The sequence below is a fragment of the Nansenia antarctica genome, assembly GCF_963989245.1.
Source record: "Nansenia antarctica genome assembly, chromosome: 2".
Classification (NCBI taxonomy): Eukaryota; Metazoa; Chordata; class Actinopteri; order Argentiniformes; family Microstomatidae; genus Nansenia; species Nansenia antarctica.
In genome coordinates this window covers 12380107-12398769 of record NC_137675.1, presented here as the reverse complement: position 1 = coordinate 12398769, position 18663 = coordinate 12380107, and the positions used below count along the sequence as shown (strand labels likewise).

Below are 18663 nucleotides of genomic sequence, written 5' to 3'. Positions count from 1 at the left end.
AAAATCTAGAACAACAAGGCTGCGTTCGTAAATTCGCTCTGGAATCTGATCACTGAGTACACTGGTCTACTTGCACTGGTACCATTGCTTACTGCATGTAGTCGTCTTTGCAGTGGTTTGGGGGAATACTACAGTTTGTCATATGACTGTACAGCACAGTATATAAGACGAGTATATAAGGCAAGTATTTTTGTGCTGGTGGGTGTGGTCCGACCGATTGGGGTGGGCCTGTCTGGGCCAAAAATGCCAGGGCCTAATTTTTGTCCCAGTCCAGCCCTGAGCAACAACGAGTCTACCCTACCAAATACTAGGGTTATAGTACTACTTTATTTAGATTTTGTTTTCCTCCAATGCTCTTTCTTGAAGACAGTCTCCTAATCATTTTCATTTCATCAATATACTGTGGTAACTCACTGCATATTAACATTTCTATAGTTTTGGTATAGATCCATCTAAACCTCCAAAATACATTTTCATTAATTAATAATAATAATTGTCTCACCCATCCTTCCTGTCAATCTCTACTGTCACTATCCCAATGAAGCAGAAATGCCCTAAAACATAACTAAAAATAAATAAATAAATATATAAATCCATATAAAGGACAGGAAGGTCACCATATTTTCTCAGAACCTCAGTTAATTTGAAAACGGGTAATGCAAATCTTTTCAATCTCAAAACAGTGATAGGTCTTTATAATGTGTCAATATGAATGGCATTACATTGATTCTAGCATAATATCCTTCACTGAAGACCTGATGAAAAACTGTGGTTAAAATGAATACAGGAAGGCATCAGTAGACAGAGCTCGTTCTTTATTAGTTGAGGGGCAGCCAGTCAACTGAACCCCCATACATCAGAGAATGCCGGTGGAGGTCGAAGTCATTGTAATGCATGGAATGGAATGAGGATTGGTATCAAACATGTTTGATACCATTCCTCATTCCATTCCATGCTTCACAATAAGCCCATCCTCTGATTTCTGCCTCCACCAGCCTCCCCTGCCATACATTCACTTATCAACAATGATACAGCACATTTGACAAATGTCATCCTTACAATAGTAGTATAATGTGTCATACAGCGCTACATACAGACACTCCTGGGTGGTCTAGGTCGCCACTATCCGGCCATGCTGCTAAACAGGAAGTACGTCTCTTTCTCTACTAAAATATAATTCGAAACACTATCCCTGACCCCGAAACCGAACATTGACCTCACTCCTAACCCTAACACTTAATTAAGACAGATTCACTCATTAATGTGCTCATCGGTTTAAACGAGATAGACCATTTTGACTTTGCAGCATGGCTGTATAGTGACCTGTTCTCTGGTCTACGTCACATACACACTAGCGTGGTGCACAGTCATAGCTCCCTAGGTGACACTGATGATTACGATGCTCCGATCACATGGAAAGTTAAGAATGGCGTTTATGTCTGTGGCTCCATTCCAATATCACACTGGCATACTACAAAGTCCTGTGTACTGGCAGTACATGTATTCTAAGTAGTATGCTTGTGTGTTTATCGGAATTAAAACCTGTGTTCCAATATCCACACTTACAGACTACTCAGAGCTAATTAAATTAAATTAAATTAATTAGAGGAGCACTGTGAGCCCAACCAAGTGCTGCGCCGCAAGAGCAGCACTCAGAGGAAGTGGAGTGAGTTCCTGACCCTGCATTCTAAGTAGTTTGTTTGTGTGTAGTATATTGGGATACAGCCTATAGGGTTAATGATGGAAGAGCATCATGGGTGGAGTTTGTGGTGAGGCGGGAGCCAGTCAGACAAGGAACAGAGGATGTTACACTCCCTAGGCCAAGGACATCTCCTGCTGGTCTGCAAGCACTGGTGATCTCTCTCCACATGAGGGCGCTGTAACAGAGAGCAATTCAGGAGCGTTAGCGTCTAAGACGAGAATTTCGCTGTACTGTGATTCGGTTTGATTAATTCATTGGTTAAGTGTGTCATATGTTTCATTCTAATGTACACACTCACACTCACACTCACACTCACAAACACACACAGACACTCACAGACAATCACAAAAGACCATGCACAGGGCCTACACACACCTGGAGAGGCCACAGAGCATGGTGAGGACCATGTTCTTCGACTTCTCCAGTGCATTTAACACTATCAAGCCATCACTGCTGGCTGACAAACTAGCAGTGATGTGTGTGGAGGACTCCCTGACGGCTTGGATCCACAACTACCTCACAGACAGGCGTCAGTATGTGAGACTGCAGGGCTGTCAGTCTGAGGTGGTGGTGTGCAACACCGGTGCCCCCCAGGGAACTGTTCTGTCACCCTTTCTCTTCACCCTCTATACCTCCGACTTCCAGTTTAGCTCCGACCAGTGCCACCTGCAGAAGTTTTCGGATGACTCCTCTATCGTCGGTTACATCACAGACGACAGGGATGAGGAGTACAGGGCCCTGGTGGAGAGCTTCGTGCAGTGGTGCGACACCTTTTGCTTAACACCAGCAAAACAAAGGAGTTGGTGGTGGATTTTAGGAGGAAGAGAAGGACCCCAGCCCCCATCACCATCAAGGGGGTGGAAGTCGAGAGGGTGGACTCCTACAGGTACCTGGGAGTACAAATTAATAACAAACTGGACTGGACTGACAACACCGAGGCTCTTCTCAGGAAAGGGCAGAGCAGACTGTTTTTCCTGAGAAGGCTGAGGTCTTTCGGTGTCTGCAACAAGCTGCTGCAAATGTTTTATCAGTCGGTGGTTGCCAGCGTTCTGTTCTTCGCCGTGGCCTGCTGGGGTGGAAACATCTGTGCCAGGGATGCTGCGAAGCTAAACAAACTGGTGAAGAAGGCCAGCTCTGTGGTGGGGACCGGGCTGGACAGCCTAGAGGTGGTGGCAGAACAGAGGATGGGGAAAAAACTGGCGGCCATGCTGGCCAATCCCTCCCACCCGATGTACTGCGAGCTGGCAGGGATGAGGAGCAAGTTCAGCCACAGATTTGTTCTCCCCCGTCAAAGTACAAAAAGATTTGGACAGTCCTTTATTCCAGCTGCACTCCGACTCTACAACCAGGCCCCGCAGGGTGGGGGAGACCTGGAGATGGAACTTTTGGAACTTTTTACTTATTGAGCCTGCACTGTTTTATGTATTTTATTGAATGTTTTTCTGTTTTCTGTACTGAATGTTTTCTGCCCTAACTGAGCTGTTTGACAACAAAATTTCCCCATTGGGGACAATAAAGGTTTTCAATCAATCAAAAACACACACAGACACACAGCTACACACACAGCTACAAACACAGCTACACACACAGCTACACAGAAGCTATAGCCTACCTCCTCACTGGTAGAACTTGATCTCTGCGTCCACGCAGTCAAAGAAGAGATCTCCCAGCTCTTCCCCTGGAAGGTCTCCACTGAGTAGGGCAGAGATGTCCTTCAGACACTGGCTCTCCAAGTCCCTCAGGATCTCCTGTAGGGCAGACCATTCCTCCTGGGGTAGAGAAACACACACACAGAAACGCATGCACACAGGCACGCGCACAGACACACACACACACACACACACACACACATACACACACAGAAATGCATGCACGCACACAGGCACACACATGAACATACACACACACACACACACACACGCACGCACACGCACACGCACACGCAGGCGCACACACACACACACATACACATTATTATTATTAAAACTGCAATATCCACAGCATATCATGACCTATTTAACCCACTGTGCCCCCACACACCGGGTTGGTCTCCATGGTGTCTAGCGCCCCCTGGTGGGCCTTGTAGAGGTCGTGGCGGCGGTCCACCTGGCACTGGAAGCGCGGCTGCTTCTTAACGGGGTCGTCTGGGCCATACTGTGGGGAGACCACCCTTGACACTGGGGTCATACACTCAGAGAAGACAAAAGGTTTGAAAACAGACCTGCCAAATGAGGTGGGGGATAAGACAGAAAGGGGAGAGAGGATGGGGGGAGGGGAGGGCAGTGAGAGGAGGAGAGAAGGGGAGACAAACGAAACAGTGAGAGAGAGAGAGAAAGAGAAAGACTCCTATCAAGACAAAGTTCTGCCCACAGGGGGGAAAGATGTACAAACAGAGATAAAGAGATAAAAGGGGAAGAGAGCATCTGAGTCTGAATCTAAACCACTTAAAGATCACCCTGAGGGTGTCAGACTTTGGGCCTGATTCCAAATAAAATGATTGCCCCTTATATTGCACCCTTGTTGACTGACTCCCTTGTACCGTATATTTTAAAAGGATTTGGATTGGTAGTGTGAACATTAATCTCATGGTGATAGCTACACCTTGACCTCTTAATTTTAAGTCCACAAGAAGCAGCCAACAAGTACCTAGGGTGTAGGGGGTCAAATGTTGGTTTGGAACTAGGCCCATGACACACCTAGATGGGTCTGGGAGGACCGTGAAGAAGAGTACTTTATGTATAAAGTAGGGAGAATAGGGAGTAGGTTAATAGGGGTTAATTTGGAACTAGGCCCGGTGACGCACCTAGAAGGGTCTGGGGTGGCAGTGAGGAAGTGTATGCAGGGCATGCTGGGGTCCCTGGGCAGTATGGACACCATGCTGCCTGTGGTCCTGAACCCTCCAGAGTCCATACAAATCCCGCTGGGCTTGTCCCTTAGAATTGACATCATCACCCCTGCTGTCACTGAGCCTACAGGAGAGGAGAAAGACTATGACATCATCATTCAGATCGTGCTGGGCTTGTCCCTCAGGATTGACATCATCACCTTGCAGTCAAGGAGCCTATAGGAGAGCAGAGCAGTGTTAATTTTGTTAACGAAAATGTTGACGAAAAATATCCGTTAACAAACTTTTTTTTCCCGTGACGTTGACGTGACGAAATTGATCTTTGAAAATAAAAACTGTGACTAAACTATTTTGACTTTCGTTGACGAGACTAAAGCGGGGTACACACATAAGGATTTTCTGGTTTGGCCCGATTTTCGGATGTCTGAAAACGACAGAAAACGCCCGATTATCAGATGGCTCTTAACATTTTCCTATAACAAAATCCTGTGGTGTGAGGTGTGTTAAGAGTCAATTCTCTTCAATTGTGCAATCAACTCTCCCGACAACCTGCTCGGAAAATGGGCGTGGCCGGCAATCGTAAATGTGAAATGTGTTCAATACTTACGACCAGAAATCATAGGGTTGCCAGATTGTTTGGTGGAATTAGCGGTTTTAGACTGTGGTTAGGGTGGAAAATGTCATTCCCATCTGGCAACCCTGCTCGCCAATCAAGAAGCGAGCTGACTTCTTCTTTTCGTTATTCGGCACTTTATTTGCCCTGTCGCACATGGTTGTCTCGTACAGGTCAGTCAGGGTACTACGTTAGATAATAATAATAATAATAACTTTATTTGTATAGCGCTTTTCCTGCAAACGTTGCGGCTCAAAGTGCTTTAATCATTATATAATCTTAATTTAAATATTTTGTAATTTAAAGGCAATATTAAAAGGATGGGTTCACGCGAGATTTCTGGCTTGGGGAACGAGACTCTAGAGCAATGGTCACCAACCTTTTTAAGCCCAAGATCCCTGACCTCGGCCTTGGTGAAGGCAAGATCTACCTATTGAAGCGTTGAGAGAAAAAGACAGCCAAGATAGTACTTTAAACTTAATGACGTTTATTTGCCTGTATTTTAATTAGATGCAATGCATTGGTCCAACATTAAAATTGATGCAACAACAACAAAAAAGACTGTATCAAGCATATCAGGCAGCTGTCTTGCTTTAAGAATTGTACATAACTGAAATTCAATTCAAAGTTTGATTATGTCATTTCATTACAACACAAAAAAATAAAGGCATGGAATGGAGGAATGTATGATAAAATCATTTTGTTCATAGTAACATTAGCCAACGTTAACAAATTGACATTCTTGACATTTTGACACTTGACTGACTTAATTATTATTCTTACTTATTAACATTGACAAACATATTTACAATTAGCATTTTATAAAGTAGAACTGTAATGTGTACTTTCTCAGTCAGTGCTAAGTGCAGTCATCTTATGCAGCATCACTTTTCACATCAAAACAAAAGTAAAACTAATGTGTACTTTCTCATATTATTAACATTGACAAACATATTTACAATTATATCATTTTATAAAGTAGAACTGTAATGTGTACTTGTGTCTCAGTCAGTGCTAAGTGCAGTCATCTTATGCAGCATTACTTTTCACATCGAAACAGTCATGTTACTCACTCAAGTCAGTGTGATGGCTGTGGCTGGATACTGTCTACAAGTGCTTTGTAGTATGGCTCATAGCTACTGACTGCCAGTCTGAGACAGTCTGTGAGGTGTCTGTCAGTAAGGCGGCTCCTGTACTTTGATTTGATTATTTTCATCTGTGAAAATGACATTTCACAGAGATACGTGGATCCAAAGTAGGCACTCACTCTTAGTGCACATGCAGTGAGAAGAGGAAACTTCTCTCTGCTGACAAGTCCCCAAAAGTCGGTGTCCCTTGGTGTCCCTTGGTGTGGCGTGACAGTTGGATGTCTGAGGCCATCTTTTTCAGTGTTTCATTTGGAGAAAATATTTCCATCACATCAGTGATGCATTTCTTAATAAACTCTCCTTCATTGTATGGCTTTTTAGCACGTTCAATGTTCCAGGCCACTTGATAGGACGCAAGTGTCACTGTCTCTGATTGCTTAACCAATATTTGGAACAACTTGGTCTGTGTTTGTGTCTGGCTTTTCAAGCTGTTTAATTTACCATTGCGAAGTTCGGTGTCTTTTGGAAACTCCTGGTCAATGTTAGCATGCGTTGTGCTGAAATGGCGCTGGAGATTGGAAGCTTTGTAATGTGCCAACGATGTTTGGCATATCAGGCAGAATGGCTTTCCATTGCGCTCCACAAAGAAATATTCACTCTCCCACTCGGCTAAAAACTTCCTGTGCTCATCTCCATACTTGCGTTTAGCTGTACATTTCTTCCCTGACATTTTTATTTTGTTGTTGTTATCCGTAATTTGTCAATAAATGAACTGTCAAAAAGCCGTGTTACGTGACAGCTTCTCCTCAGAACGGACAATTAGGGAACAGTGTTGCCTGATTTGGCCGATTCCAGCCCAATCGAGCTACTTATGTGATCACTCTGGGTGGGTTTTTAGACTCTGGTTGGGCTGAAAAATCAATCCAATCTGGCAACACTGTTAGTGACTCGAGATGATCCTTGAAAAAAAAGTATCGGGTTACAGCAGCGTGCAGCAAGACAGAGGCCGCGTTCGTAAATTCGCTCTGAGAACGTTGGTGCCTCCACGTCTCTTGTCCAATCAAATTACTTGGTTCCATTATGACGTTAAACCCAGTGTGCGCTCCGGCGAATTTACGAACGCGGCCTGTCAGAGAGAGCGCTACACCAACACTTTTAATGAATGGATTGAAGAGCAGCACGCACACAGACAGCCAAAGAGCCGCCGCGGGTTGGCCACCCCTGATCTACAGGGAAAGTCTCAAAGATCTACCAGTCGATCGCGATCGACGGGTTGGTGACCACTACTCTAGAGAGTCTGGAATCTGTCGTTCCCCAAGCCCATTTTCCGAGCAGGTTGTCGGGAGAGTTGATTGCACAATTGAAGAGAATTGAGTCTTAACACACCTCACACCACAGGATTTTGTTATAGGAAAATGTTAAGATCCATCTGATAATCTGGCGTTTTCTGTCGTTTTCAGACATCCGAAAATCGAGACGAGACTAAAATGTTTGTGGTGGACTAAAGGACATTCACATTTTTTATGAATTATCTTTTCGAGTGCTGTGCATTCTTGGTTGTAGCCTGGTCTTTCCTTCGATGTAAGAATAGAAAGTATTTACTACTTGTGCTACTTGTAGTACTGTAAGTAATATGGATGTAATACCCCTCCCTCACCGTCGTGTTGTTGGAGCAGCTGCGTGCCCCCGCGGTAGCGCTGCTTGGCCAGTTCCATCCTAGCGGGGGGGTTCTCTGGGCTGAACACCTGAGAGAAGCTGAAGTCCCCCTCCCCGCTCCACCAGCCCTGGGCCTGGGCCACGCTCCGCAGCTCCGGGTGCTCCGCGGATATCTCCGTCCCGATCGTCAGCTGGTTGGAGATGTTCTTCACCCCCTCTGATGGCAGGAATCGAAATTCATGAATTTAAATTCGCCCGTTATTTTCTATGATGACTGAACCCTGGATTGTATGAACCATGACAACTTGGTTTTATGCTGCCCCCCACCTCCATATCGAAGGACCTAGTAAGATTATATATATTAAAAAAAAAAAAATTACATATATTTCAATATATATATACACCAATTTCAACTGTAATATTGGGATTGAAAGACTATTAAAGAGTATATTGTTCATAACATTGGGAAATATGAATGACAAACCCTGTTAAAATTCTCTCTAAAAAGAGATATCTTCTGAATATTTCTGGGCCTTTCCACACAATGACCGAGCTTCTGTGGTGCAACAACACCAGTGTTCCACCTGACCTGTGACCTTCTGTGCCACCCACAGCCTGCCGGCGGTCTCCAGGACCCAGGCCTCATTACGGTCCACCAATAGGAAGGTGTTGTGGTAGCTGAAGGGTTCGGGGTCCTCTCGGCATGGCCCCCCCTGACCGTGCTGCTCCAACAGACCCGTGATGACGCTCACCGCCCCCCAGGCACTGTCCCCCCGCTCCAGACCCAACCTTATTACACAGTTAGACAGTAACACTGTTACAACCATAGAGTTAGAAGAATGTGTTCTATATTATCTCTGTGGTTATTATTATATTATTATATATACATTTACTGTGGAGTCTACAGTGGTTTGTTTAGACAGAGATCAGAGCAGATAAGGGTGTTTTTGACATTGTTATGCCATGTTTATAACTGTGTAATAATGTGACACACACACACACACACACACACACACACACACACACACACACACACTGCTGGCTACGTACCGGACCATATCCATCCCCAGGAGGGCGTCTCCAGGGGTGATAGGCTCGCGGGTCCAGACCGCCTCGTTCCCGATGCAGACCCCGTGTTCGTTGGCCCCCATCTCGGCCCCCCACAGCCAGGCTGGCCGGCTCAGGACCACAGCATGGGTCTGCTTTGCCTGGGGGATCTGGATGTACGTGCACTGCAGAAAGAGAGAAAGAGAGAGAGAGAGAGAGCGAGATGGACACACAGAGACAAAGAGAGAGAGGGACACACACACAGAGAACAGAGAAAGAGAGAGAGTGACAGAGAGAGAGAGAGAGAGAGATAGAGAGACACACAGAGAGAAAGAGAGAGGGAGACACACAGAGAGAGAGAGAGAGAGAGAGAGAGAGAGAGAGAGAGAGATATAGAGAGAGAGACACACACGCAATCACACTCAATCCCAAACTACAGTACTACTGGACAACTACATTGATTACTTAAGCAGTTTAGCAGACTTCTTCACACTCACCAGTACAACAACTCTAATCAGATTTGTAGTAATGTAATTAAGCTTCAAGCTAGCTTCAACCAGAGGCTGAACCACCACCATGGAAGGGGGCAAGTTTGAGACACACCAGGGGAGGCTGGTGGAGGTAGAAATTGGAGGACGGGCTCATTGTAATGCATGGAATGGAATATGGAATGATGACACCATTCCTCATTCCGTTCCATTGACATTTTACATTACCTTTACATTTTTGGCATTTAGCAGACGCCTAAAGACGCCTTATCTAAAGTGAGAGACACCATTATCTAAAGCTTTATCTAAGACTTACAACAAATACATTTGTCTAAGTAAGTGAATCATCTATCCATCAGTCAACGCAAGAAAAAGTAATCCATGCTAGGGCCAGGGGCCATTGGTCCATCAGCCTCCACGAGACACAGCCAAGGTACACCTACCTACCTCCACCACCATAGCCCATAGCGGGAGGAAAGGAAATAAGTAACCAATTGTAACCTAATAATTGACCTATTGAAACACAGCCTAAGTTCACTACAAATGAGGCCTTACTGTATTTCCACCAGGGAAGAGTTAGCCATTGGGACACAGCCTAGGCTCTAGGTAACCTGACACAATTGAGACACACGGGTGAAGTTAGAGGTAGAAATCTGAAAACTGGCTCATGGTAATGCATGGAATGGAATTAGGAATGGTATCAAACACAGCACGCCCGATAACATTACTCATTCGAATGAGCCCGTCCTCCGATTTGACCTCCACCAGCCTCCCCTGGGTGAAGTACACCTGGGCTCTTACCTCCACCGTGGTCCCAGGTGGGTGGGAGGCAGCAGGGTAGTACACCACCTCCTGAACCTCATCTCTGGGCCGGTCAGAGTTCTTCCCAAAGATCACGTGGTCATTGTGGGAGCCGGGGGGCAGGGACACGAAACAGTCGCAAGAGACGGGAGGCTCTGCCATGCTGTAGGAGAGAGGGGATGAAGCATAGCGTTCAGGGGAGGGGAGGCTGGTCGAGGTAGAAATCGGAGGACAGGCTCATTGTAGTGCATGGAAGGGAATGAGGAATGGTATCAAATACCATTTCATGCACTACAATGAGCCCATCCTCCAATGTCTACCTCCACCAGCCTTCACTGATAGAAATACAGTATACATACAGTATACATAGAAATAATAGCTACATACTGTATGAGCTATCTCTAACCTAAGAAGTCAGATATGGGAGCACATTCCTATAAGAGGAGAGGAACTGGCAAAACTGGACTATTATACATTATTAGATCAACATATAAGTTAATTAATTTATAATTTAAAGTCAATCCACTGCATATAAAGACTTCACACACTTTTATATCGCTTCCACTATTATAAAATAAGTAAAATCTGTTTGGACAGTGTGTTCTATTCATTAATCTTTTTCACACAATGCGGTTTGGACATATAGACCTATTAGCACTGTGAATCCAGCCGTCTTCAGAGAAAGTCTCAGATCTCATTCAACCGGTGAACCTGCCCTATCCCATCCCTTCTCAACCGAGAGATTACGGGAGGCGGTCTTGTGCTCTGTACTTTATTCACTGTCTGTAATCTTCACAAATCCGAATCCGTTATTGTGTCGGTCGTTCTGGTCAACATCGGATATTTTGTAACGCAATCACGACCGTTGAATTGATGTACGGAAATAATGTAACCGACGTGACCGACGACTGAACGGAGAAATGATTAAAAGCGGCTTCAGTTGAATGTTTCTTCCAAGACAGCTACACAGGCCTATCTGGTGGTATCCGATACACCCGTACTGTCATTTTAGGAGATAACACCCTAAATGCGGAAATAAACGACTGTCATTACACTCCGATCTAAGGGCTGGGCTGTTATTATCGGTTGAACGCTAGGGTTACTGAATCTAGTGTCAACGTTTTAATCTGGCTGTAAAATCGTTACCTTTTTATTCGCAAGACCCGACCGTGGCAGCTCGCAGCGAGAAGGTAGGCTGTGGGGATAGCCTACTGTGTCACGTGATCGCACGCAAAGGTCTGCATTTAAAGGTCTCGTCTAGGTTACAAAGGTTCTCTGGTTGAATAGAGTAGATTTTCCACGGCCTATTGACTTACATTTTCACATTTCATTACGATCGTACTAATACATGGAGTATGTCTAAAATAAATTATCATCAATAACGATGATATGTTGTACCCATGACCTAAATGACTTGCCACGCGTACGTGATCCTCTCCGACTCATTCATTGAGTATCGTCAGTGAGGTACATCCTTACCTGTTACTTCAGCAATGAAGTTGCAGATCATGATGACTGGTCCGAGATGAGATATGATTATTCTCACCAGATATTTGGAGGAAAGCAACACTCCTTATGTCCTTGTCTGATTATCACTGACGATCGGAACTTTGTTAAAATATAATGCAGTCTAGTTAGTTTTTATCATACGGGTTATGCAATTGTTGTTCCATTGCGCTTTTTGCCATCGGCTCTTAAATAATTGTTGCTTATATTTTTGTTTTTTTTATGTCATATGCACAACCGTTGTAACTAACTGTCTGAGTCTGTGACCAGCGAAAACATAACAGTATTATAGCCGAGAGTCAAGACAGGAGTGTATGTGCAAAACAGCATACAAATAATGGTCGGGCTGCACCATGCGGACAATGGCGAGAGTGCGTTCAATTGTTTCGAGTAACAAGTTGTTCTAGAAAGTGGAAACAATCATTTTTGCCATATAACATTTATAATCTCAGCTGGTTTTGAGTCCTCTGTGTTCTGTTATCATTATTGTTTATATAAGGGTATCCATGGCTGTTGGCCTACATTATCCAATATATTAATCTTCCACTTCATTTTTGAAATGTTACAGTATGCATGGTGCTCTATACACATTTGTGTCTGGTTTAGTGTCGACTATGATCCCTTTAATTCAAGGAATTGCCTAACAAAAGGTAATTGACCCTGACAGGTTGTCACTCTTGCACAATATACCCCCCCCTCCCCGCAACACACACACACACACACACACACACACACACACACACACACACACACACACACACACACACACACCCCTAAAGAATAACAGAAGATCTAAATGTAACCTCTCCACTATGAATCACCTCTTCACTATAAAAGCAACAGTTAGACAGTTAGAGGCTCTTTAGGCAAATAGACATTGATCGTATAAAAAAACACCCACAATAGCATATCCCTTAGAATTAAGAATTATATTTGCATTCTAGAAGGTGTTCTAGTGTGGAGATTGGAACTGGCCACCCAGCTCTAGGCATTATGACGTCTGTCACCTGTGTCAATCTGGTGTTGAGGATTACGGCTTTATTGGAAATGGTATGAACAATGAACCTGCCAAACAGCATTTCAGACACACAGACACAGACAGACTGACACAGACTGACTGACAGACAGACAGACAGACAGACAGACACCCACACACACAGCACAAACCTGAAATTGCTGTCGTCCAAATTAAGTTTTAGTCGTCGTCAACATTGTCATCACCAAGCCCTGTTGCTTTCATCAACAACAATTCAAAGCTATCCCCTGTGTGGCACAGGCCTAATAGTGATGTTACTCACAGACGGAGAGGGGCACTTAGTCAAGTATGAACACAAACATGCGTGTAGCATGTGGGTTTTTTGGCTGCAGTTGTAGTTTTCACAGAGCACCTGGAGAAGGTATCCGGGCCCAGCTCTGCCCAGCTCTGTACGGGGTGTTGAGTGGTTGAGGGGGGAGAAGATGTCTGAGCAGGACGGCGCTGAGAGGTGGTTCCTTGTGGCATTGGTGTGCAGCTCACGAGGAATGTGCATCACTGAAGGCAGGACTTCAGGATGAAGACAGCTCTGTGTGTAGTGGAGGTGGTTTGGAATCATCTTCTCATGATGAATGTACTGTATATAGCCCTGCCTGAGACATGGAAACTCAAGTGTTGCTCTTGGACCTTGAGTATGTCCTCTTGGCTTAGTGGTAGGTGCTTGGGTATTCGAACCCTGTCTGTCATTATATGCCTTGACTGATCTAGGATCAGTGTACCCAACACAAAACCTTGAAAGTTGTACTTGGTAAGATTTGGAGAAACATGCTAAAGTGGTCCTAGACATGTGCCTGGAAGCAACCTCAGCCTACTGTCCAAGGGCTCCACGCTTGGATTCTTTTGAGTAGACAGCCTGTTACCTGAACGCCTGCATGCAAAGGTCACTTGTTTACTCCCCTACACACACACACACACACACACACACACACACACACACACACACACACACACACACACACACACACACACACACACACACACACACACACACACACACAGCCCTCAGGCCTTTTATCTCCTAAAGTGTGCTGACAACCTACTCACATCCTGTCTGTGAGAAGACACAAACACTAACATGCCATGAAAAGTAAACACCCACCTCTGCCAGAGACACAGCCACACCCAATAAACACCTCATACACACAGACACACAGACACACACCCACACACGCACGCACGCACGCACACACACACACACACACACACACACACACACACACACACACACACACACACACACACAGGCATGCTGCCTCACACACACTCAGACTAAACAAAGAGTCACTTACTCTCTAAACACACACTTACTCTCTAAATAAACACTCAAACTTATTTACTGCATGGTTGAGGACATATTATTACCCACTCAGAAAAGGTCGTATGAAAAGTTTGATTGCAGTTGAGTTACAACTACATTAAGATGTCAAGGTATTGTTGCAGACATTATTTCTATCTTTGGGAAGATTGCCGTGACCCCACAGGTGAGTTTGACTTCCTCCCACACACGCCTACTAACAGTGTCTGTGGAACAAGTCTATTATCCCAGAGACACACTGCCATTGCAGCATTGAGGCCATACTCTCTCGCTCTATTCTCTCATAGACACTCATTGCAGCACTATGCACCATAGATACCATCTGAACCAGAGAAGAGAAACACACTCCTGCTAACAGTGTCTGCAGAACAAGGCCTATTCTCTCATATACACTCAATATTCAGCAGTCAATGCAGCACGGCAGGGTCATAGACTTCCATCTGAAGCAGAGTCAGTACTGAGACCTAGCCTCATAGTCTACTATCTGAACTAGAGTCACATGCACTGTGTATGGTTATACATAGGTATATGTATAATATACTGGATATACATACATCTACTGTATGTTTATATGGCTCTGATCTGAACCAGAGACAAGAAGGCATTGTAGCACAGAGGCACCTGCCCTGCCCTTCAGTCTCGGCTGCATCAGGCAGGGAAGATCAGGCCTGTTCGAGAAGCAGGCAACAGCTGGCGCAGAACACCGAGGACATTAATCTAGAGGAAGACAGGATGGTAGGGAGGGATGAGAGACCAGGTAATAAAGCCTGGTATTACTGTGTGTGTGTGTGTGTGTGTGTGTGTGTGTGTGTGTGTGTGTGTGTGTGTGTGTGCGCGCGCGTGTGTGTGTGTGTGTGTGTGTGTGTGTGTGTATGACTGACTAGGACATGGTAGTCAAGCCTGAGACTGTTTCTGTAACCTACCACCTCTCTTAAATGTTCCTCACCTTAGTCACGGATTAGTCATAATCTAGTTGATTTACAGATCTACTAATTACATTCAATCCTGTTTTAATGGGTCAGATTTCCACAGCTATCACATTCTTGGAAGTGAAAAACCTTTGAACAGTGAAAAGTAGGGAAAATAAAGCTAATTATATTTTGCAAATTAAAGTTCCAGTTAAAAGAAGTGGAAGGAGGGAGAGAGGGATGAAGACAGGGAGAGACAGAGAGAGAGAGAGAGAGAGACAGAGAGAGAGAGAGAGAGATTGAGGGGGGGGGGGGGGAGCAGGGCGGCATCAGTCGCTCAGACAGTAATGACGGCGCCACTGCTGTTTAACAATCAAAGATGGGGGGCGGGGACTAGCGAGGAAGTCTCTCCTCAAAAATACAGGTGTTTGCTACAATCAAAGTGCAGCAGCTTGCAGAAATAACTGGGTTTGAAGTTGAAAGGAGGGGAGGGGAGGAGGGGGGGGGGGGGGCTACCGTGGTGAGTGGTGAGTGAGTGTCTGTGTGTTGGTGTGTGTGAATGAAAGAAAGAAAGCAAGAAAGAAAGAAAGAAAGAAAAAAAGAAAGAAAGAAAAATAAGTGACTCAAAAGAATCCTGGGCTGGTTCCTCCTCTGGGATTTTGAATAATCAACCAGGATACGGAGATGGACCAGCTTACCTGTGTGTTTACTGTTTACTTTGTTTTGATTCTTTCCTCCTCCCCCTCCTCCTTCAGAGGGGAAATGGGGCTTTACCTGGCCCTCAGCAGTCTCCAGCGCTGGCATTAGGATTAGTCTGGGACACCATAACTGTTCCCGTGGGACTAGAGTCAACTATCCCCCAAGGTTACCTATAGTTTGTTCCTTTTGTATTGTGTGTTTTTTGGTTGGGTTTATAGGTACTGTACTTAATGCAAAAGGGCTGAAGGCAAATGGCTGAATTGAGAGGAAACATACAGACATACTGTATGGATCCAACATGTAGAATTATGATAGACTGTGAAATGGGATTTTGGTCTTGCGTCATCTACCTTTACTCAAAAAAGTCCCTCAATAACACTGGATGACTAAGATGTGAGTAGAACATTCAACCATGACAGACAAGTCCAGAATTAAGTTTAGTACTGGAATATGTCTACGAGAGGCGTGAGCCCAATGAACCTGTCAAAATGTAAATGTCTTCCCCTCTATCCAGTGTGAATGATTCATTCTATAAGTGCCTCAGGCCTAGGGAACCGGTCGCAAAATAAAGCCGCTTTCGAGAGAAGCCGTTCAACTCAGCCGCGGCGAATATCTCCTCAATATACTGTATATACAATCTCTGTAGCAAATTCTGGCATGACTCCAAATCCTTATCGAATGAATTAACCCTGTTGAAGGTATACGTTAGGTACCTGAGGACCAGGGAACCAGGACTCTGGGGGTGTTGAGGGATTCATACGGTATCATTTCACATAGGTGACACATAGGAAGTGGGGGGGGGGAGGGGGGGGAGGGGAGCAATGTGAGGGGAGGGTGGGGGCGGGGGATGGGTTGGATAGGTCTGGTGGGCCTTGCCTTGGCACCGTGGCAACAGCTGAAGGATTTAAGGACCTAAATTATAGGGTGTCCTGTCCTGCAGCTGAATCAGAGGCTGGGGCTGAGACAGTGTGACTGGGCTAGGGTTAGGGTTAGGATGTGTGTGTGTGTGTGTGTGTGTGTGTGTGTGTGTGTGTGTGTGTGTGTGTGTGTGTGTGTGTTTATGTGTGTGTGTGTGTGTGTGTGTGTGTGTGTGTGTGTGTGTGTGGTGTGTGTATATCTTGAAACAAACACTAAAAACTGATGTTTTTGCAGTAGTACTAAACCTTAGCAATCGACAATCTGGCTACTCTTGACATGGCAAGAGAGTCAACAAACGTTGAGATAAACCTCCTTGACTTGTTTACATACTGTATATTATTATACTGTCACTATAAAACCCATAGTCAACAAGGTAGGCTAAATGGACGACACAAGTAAGAGAAAATTGCAGTTGCCTTCTTGACCAGGTTTCACTTGTACACAGATGTTTTATCTGAATGGGACTCACCTGGATAGATAAGGGATAGATAGACAGAATAGATTTTAAAAAGGATAGACTGAGTAAAGAAAAAAGCCAGTTGACTGACTTTGAGGTAGACCACATTGACATGTCAACATACTGTACGCTCTTACATCATACATGGGATTGTTCAAGGTAAAACACCCACAAACATGCAAACAATTCAGAAACACACACAAACACACACACGCACACACACACACACACACGCACACACACGCACACACACACACACACACACACACACACACACACACACACACTTGAAAGAATGCAACCGCTGACAAGAAAAGTGTCAAACACACCATCTAATCAGATTAAAAACATTTAGACAATTTGTAAGCCCTTCTTGTAATTTTTTAAATTCTGAACTATAATTAAAGGTTATTAAACAGTCCCCGTTTTTCCATTCTGAAGCATTTTATCCGCAAGGAAATATGCACCGACTATTGAGAGACATGAGTAAACACCCTTTAGGCTCTGTGTGTGGTCCCCAATTCAGCAACTTGATCCCTGGCTGCTTCATATGTGTGTGTATCCATAATACGTTCAGGGTGAGAACGCAAACAGGATCAAACCCCAGCACTGAGAGGAACATACATTCCTTCTGTGTGAACAGGTTAGAAGTACAGGATAGGAAAGCCGGTAGCAAACGCTGTGGAAATAAACTAGTTTTTTTTTCTACACACGTGTACACACTTTACTGTATGTTGTATTGTGTACACGTGTGCTGCACATACAGGTATACAGGACATACAGTACAATACTGTACCATGTTGCACTTGGTTGGAGGTTGACTATGCCTAACATAATAACGATACCCTTTACAAGCACTCAAGAGCTTAAGACATGTTTAAGAAGTATGAGAACATGATCAAATGAAAAATCTCCTAGAGGCAGATTACATGTTTGTCATGAAGATGCTGTTATAGTGCAGTGAATAATAGGACCCATTCTCTGTTAAAGCAGTATTCTAATCGATCTGATTTTAATGTGAAAGGCCCTGAATCTCATTTGATTCCTCTCTTGGGCAGATCATTGATAATCAATAAAGGTGCCAAGTCAAGACATACATAAATATATGTTGTTATGTTAATAAAATCTGATTATGGCCTACCACAAGCAGACATATTACAATGTCACTTACACCGTCAATATTTCACACTTTGACGTTCAAAGCAAAAAAATAATAATGTATCATATGTTAACAGCACCAACACAAGGACAAACAAGTCTAAAAATTGTGAATCATCCCTTTAAGTTTAGCAGTCTAAACTCTAAACTCAGAATGTAAAAATGCTGCTTCAGAAGAAGAGAGAAAACTACTAAGAAGAAAAGATGAGGGAGAGAAGGAGGGATGGCTATGGCTCAGGATATTACCCACTTCCCGCGCGTCTATCTGTCTGTGGTGGCTGGTAGTCAGTTGATTTTGAAGTCGCTCCTCAGACAAGCTGTGACAAGCCTGGAATTAACTCACTGAGAGAGGGAAAAAATAGAAGAAGAACCTTTAGAAGAAGAAGACAGTGATACACTAACTGTTTATAACTGTGATATGATATTAGA

At 44.4% G+C, this 18663-nt stretch overlaps 1 protein-coding gene across 2 annotated transcripts; it reads right to left on the bottom strand.

The window, feature by feature from the left end:
• Positions 1 to 944: 944 nt before the first annotated feature.
• On the bottom strand, positions 945 to 11435 carry scrn2 (secernin 2). 2 transcript variants are annotated; one of them, XM_080522399.1, is made up of 9 exons: positions 11387 to 11435; positions 10241 to 10403; positions 8955 to 9136; positions 8494 to 8693; positions 7906 to 8121; positions 4506 to 4671; positions 3743 to 3923; positions 3315 to 3471; positions 945 to 1877 (listed from the first exon to the last, which is right to left on the bottom strand). In XM_080522399.1, the coding sequence occupies exons 2-8, from the start codon at positions 10400 to 10402 to the stop codon at positions 3319 to 3321; spliced, it is 1260 nt and encodes a 419-aa protein (XP_080378525.1). In that variant the 5' UTR covers position 10403; positions 11387 to 11435; the 3' UTR covers positions 945 to 1877; positions 3315 to 3318. The 2 variants fall into 2 exon arrangements, with proteins under 2 accessions (XP_080378525.1, XP_080378526.1); XM_080522400.1 differs by lacking the exon at positions 945 to 1877 and having other exon boundaries at positions 3363 to 3471; positions 3743 to 3856.
• Positions 11436 to 18663: the final 7228 nt, after the last annotated feature.

Excerpts from the sequence above, each read along its gene's own strand:
- scrn2 (XM_080522399.1), bottom strand. The coding sequence starts at position 10,402 with ATGGCAGAGCCTCCCGTCTCTTGCGACTGTTTCGTGTCCCTGCCCCCC. Across the intron at positions 9,137-10,240 it reads CACCTGGGACCACGGTGGAG|TGCACGTACATCCAGATCCC; the intron begins GTAAGAGCCCAG and ends CTCTTTCTGCAG. Across the intron at positions 4,672-7,905 it reads GCTGCTCCAACAACACGACG|GCTCAGTGACAGCAGGGGTG; the intron begins GTGAGGGAGGGG and ends CCTCTCCTGTAG.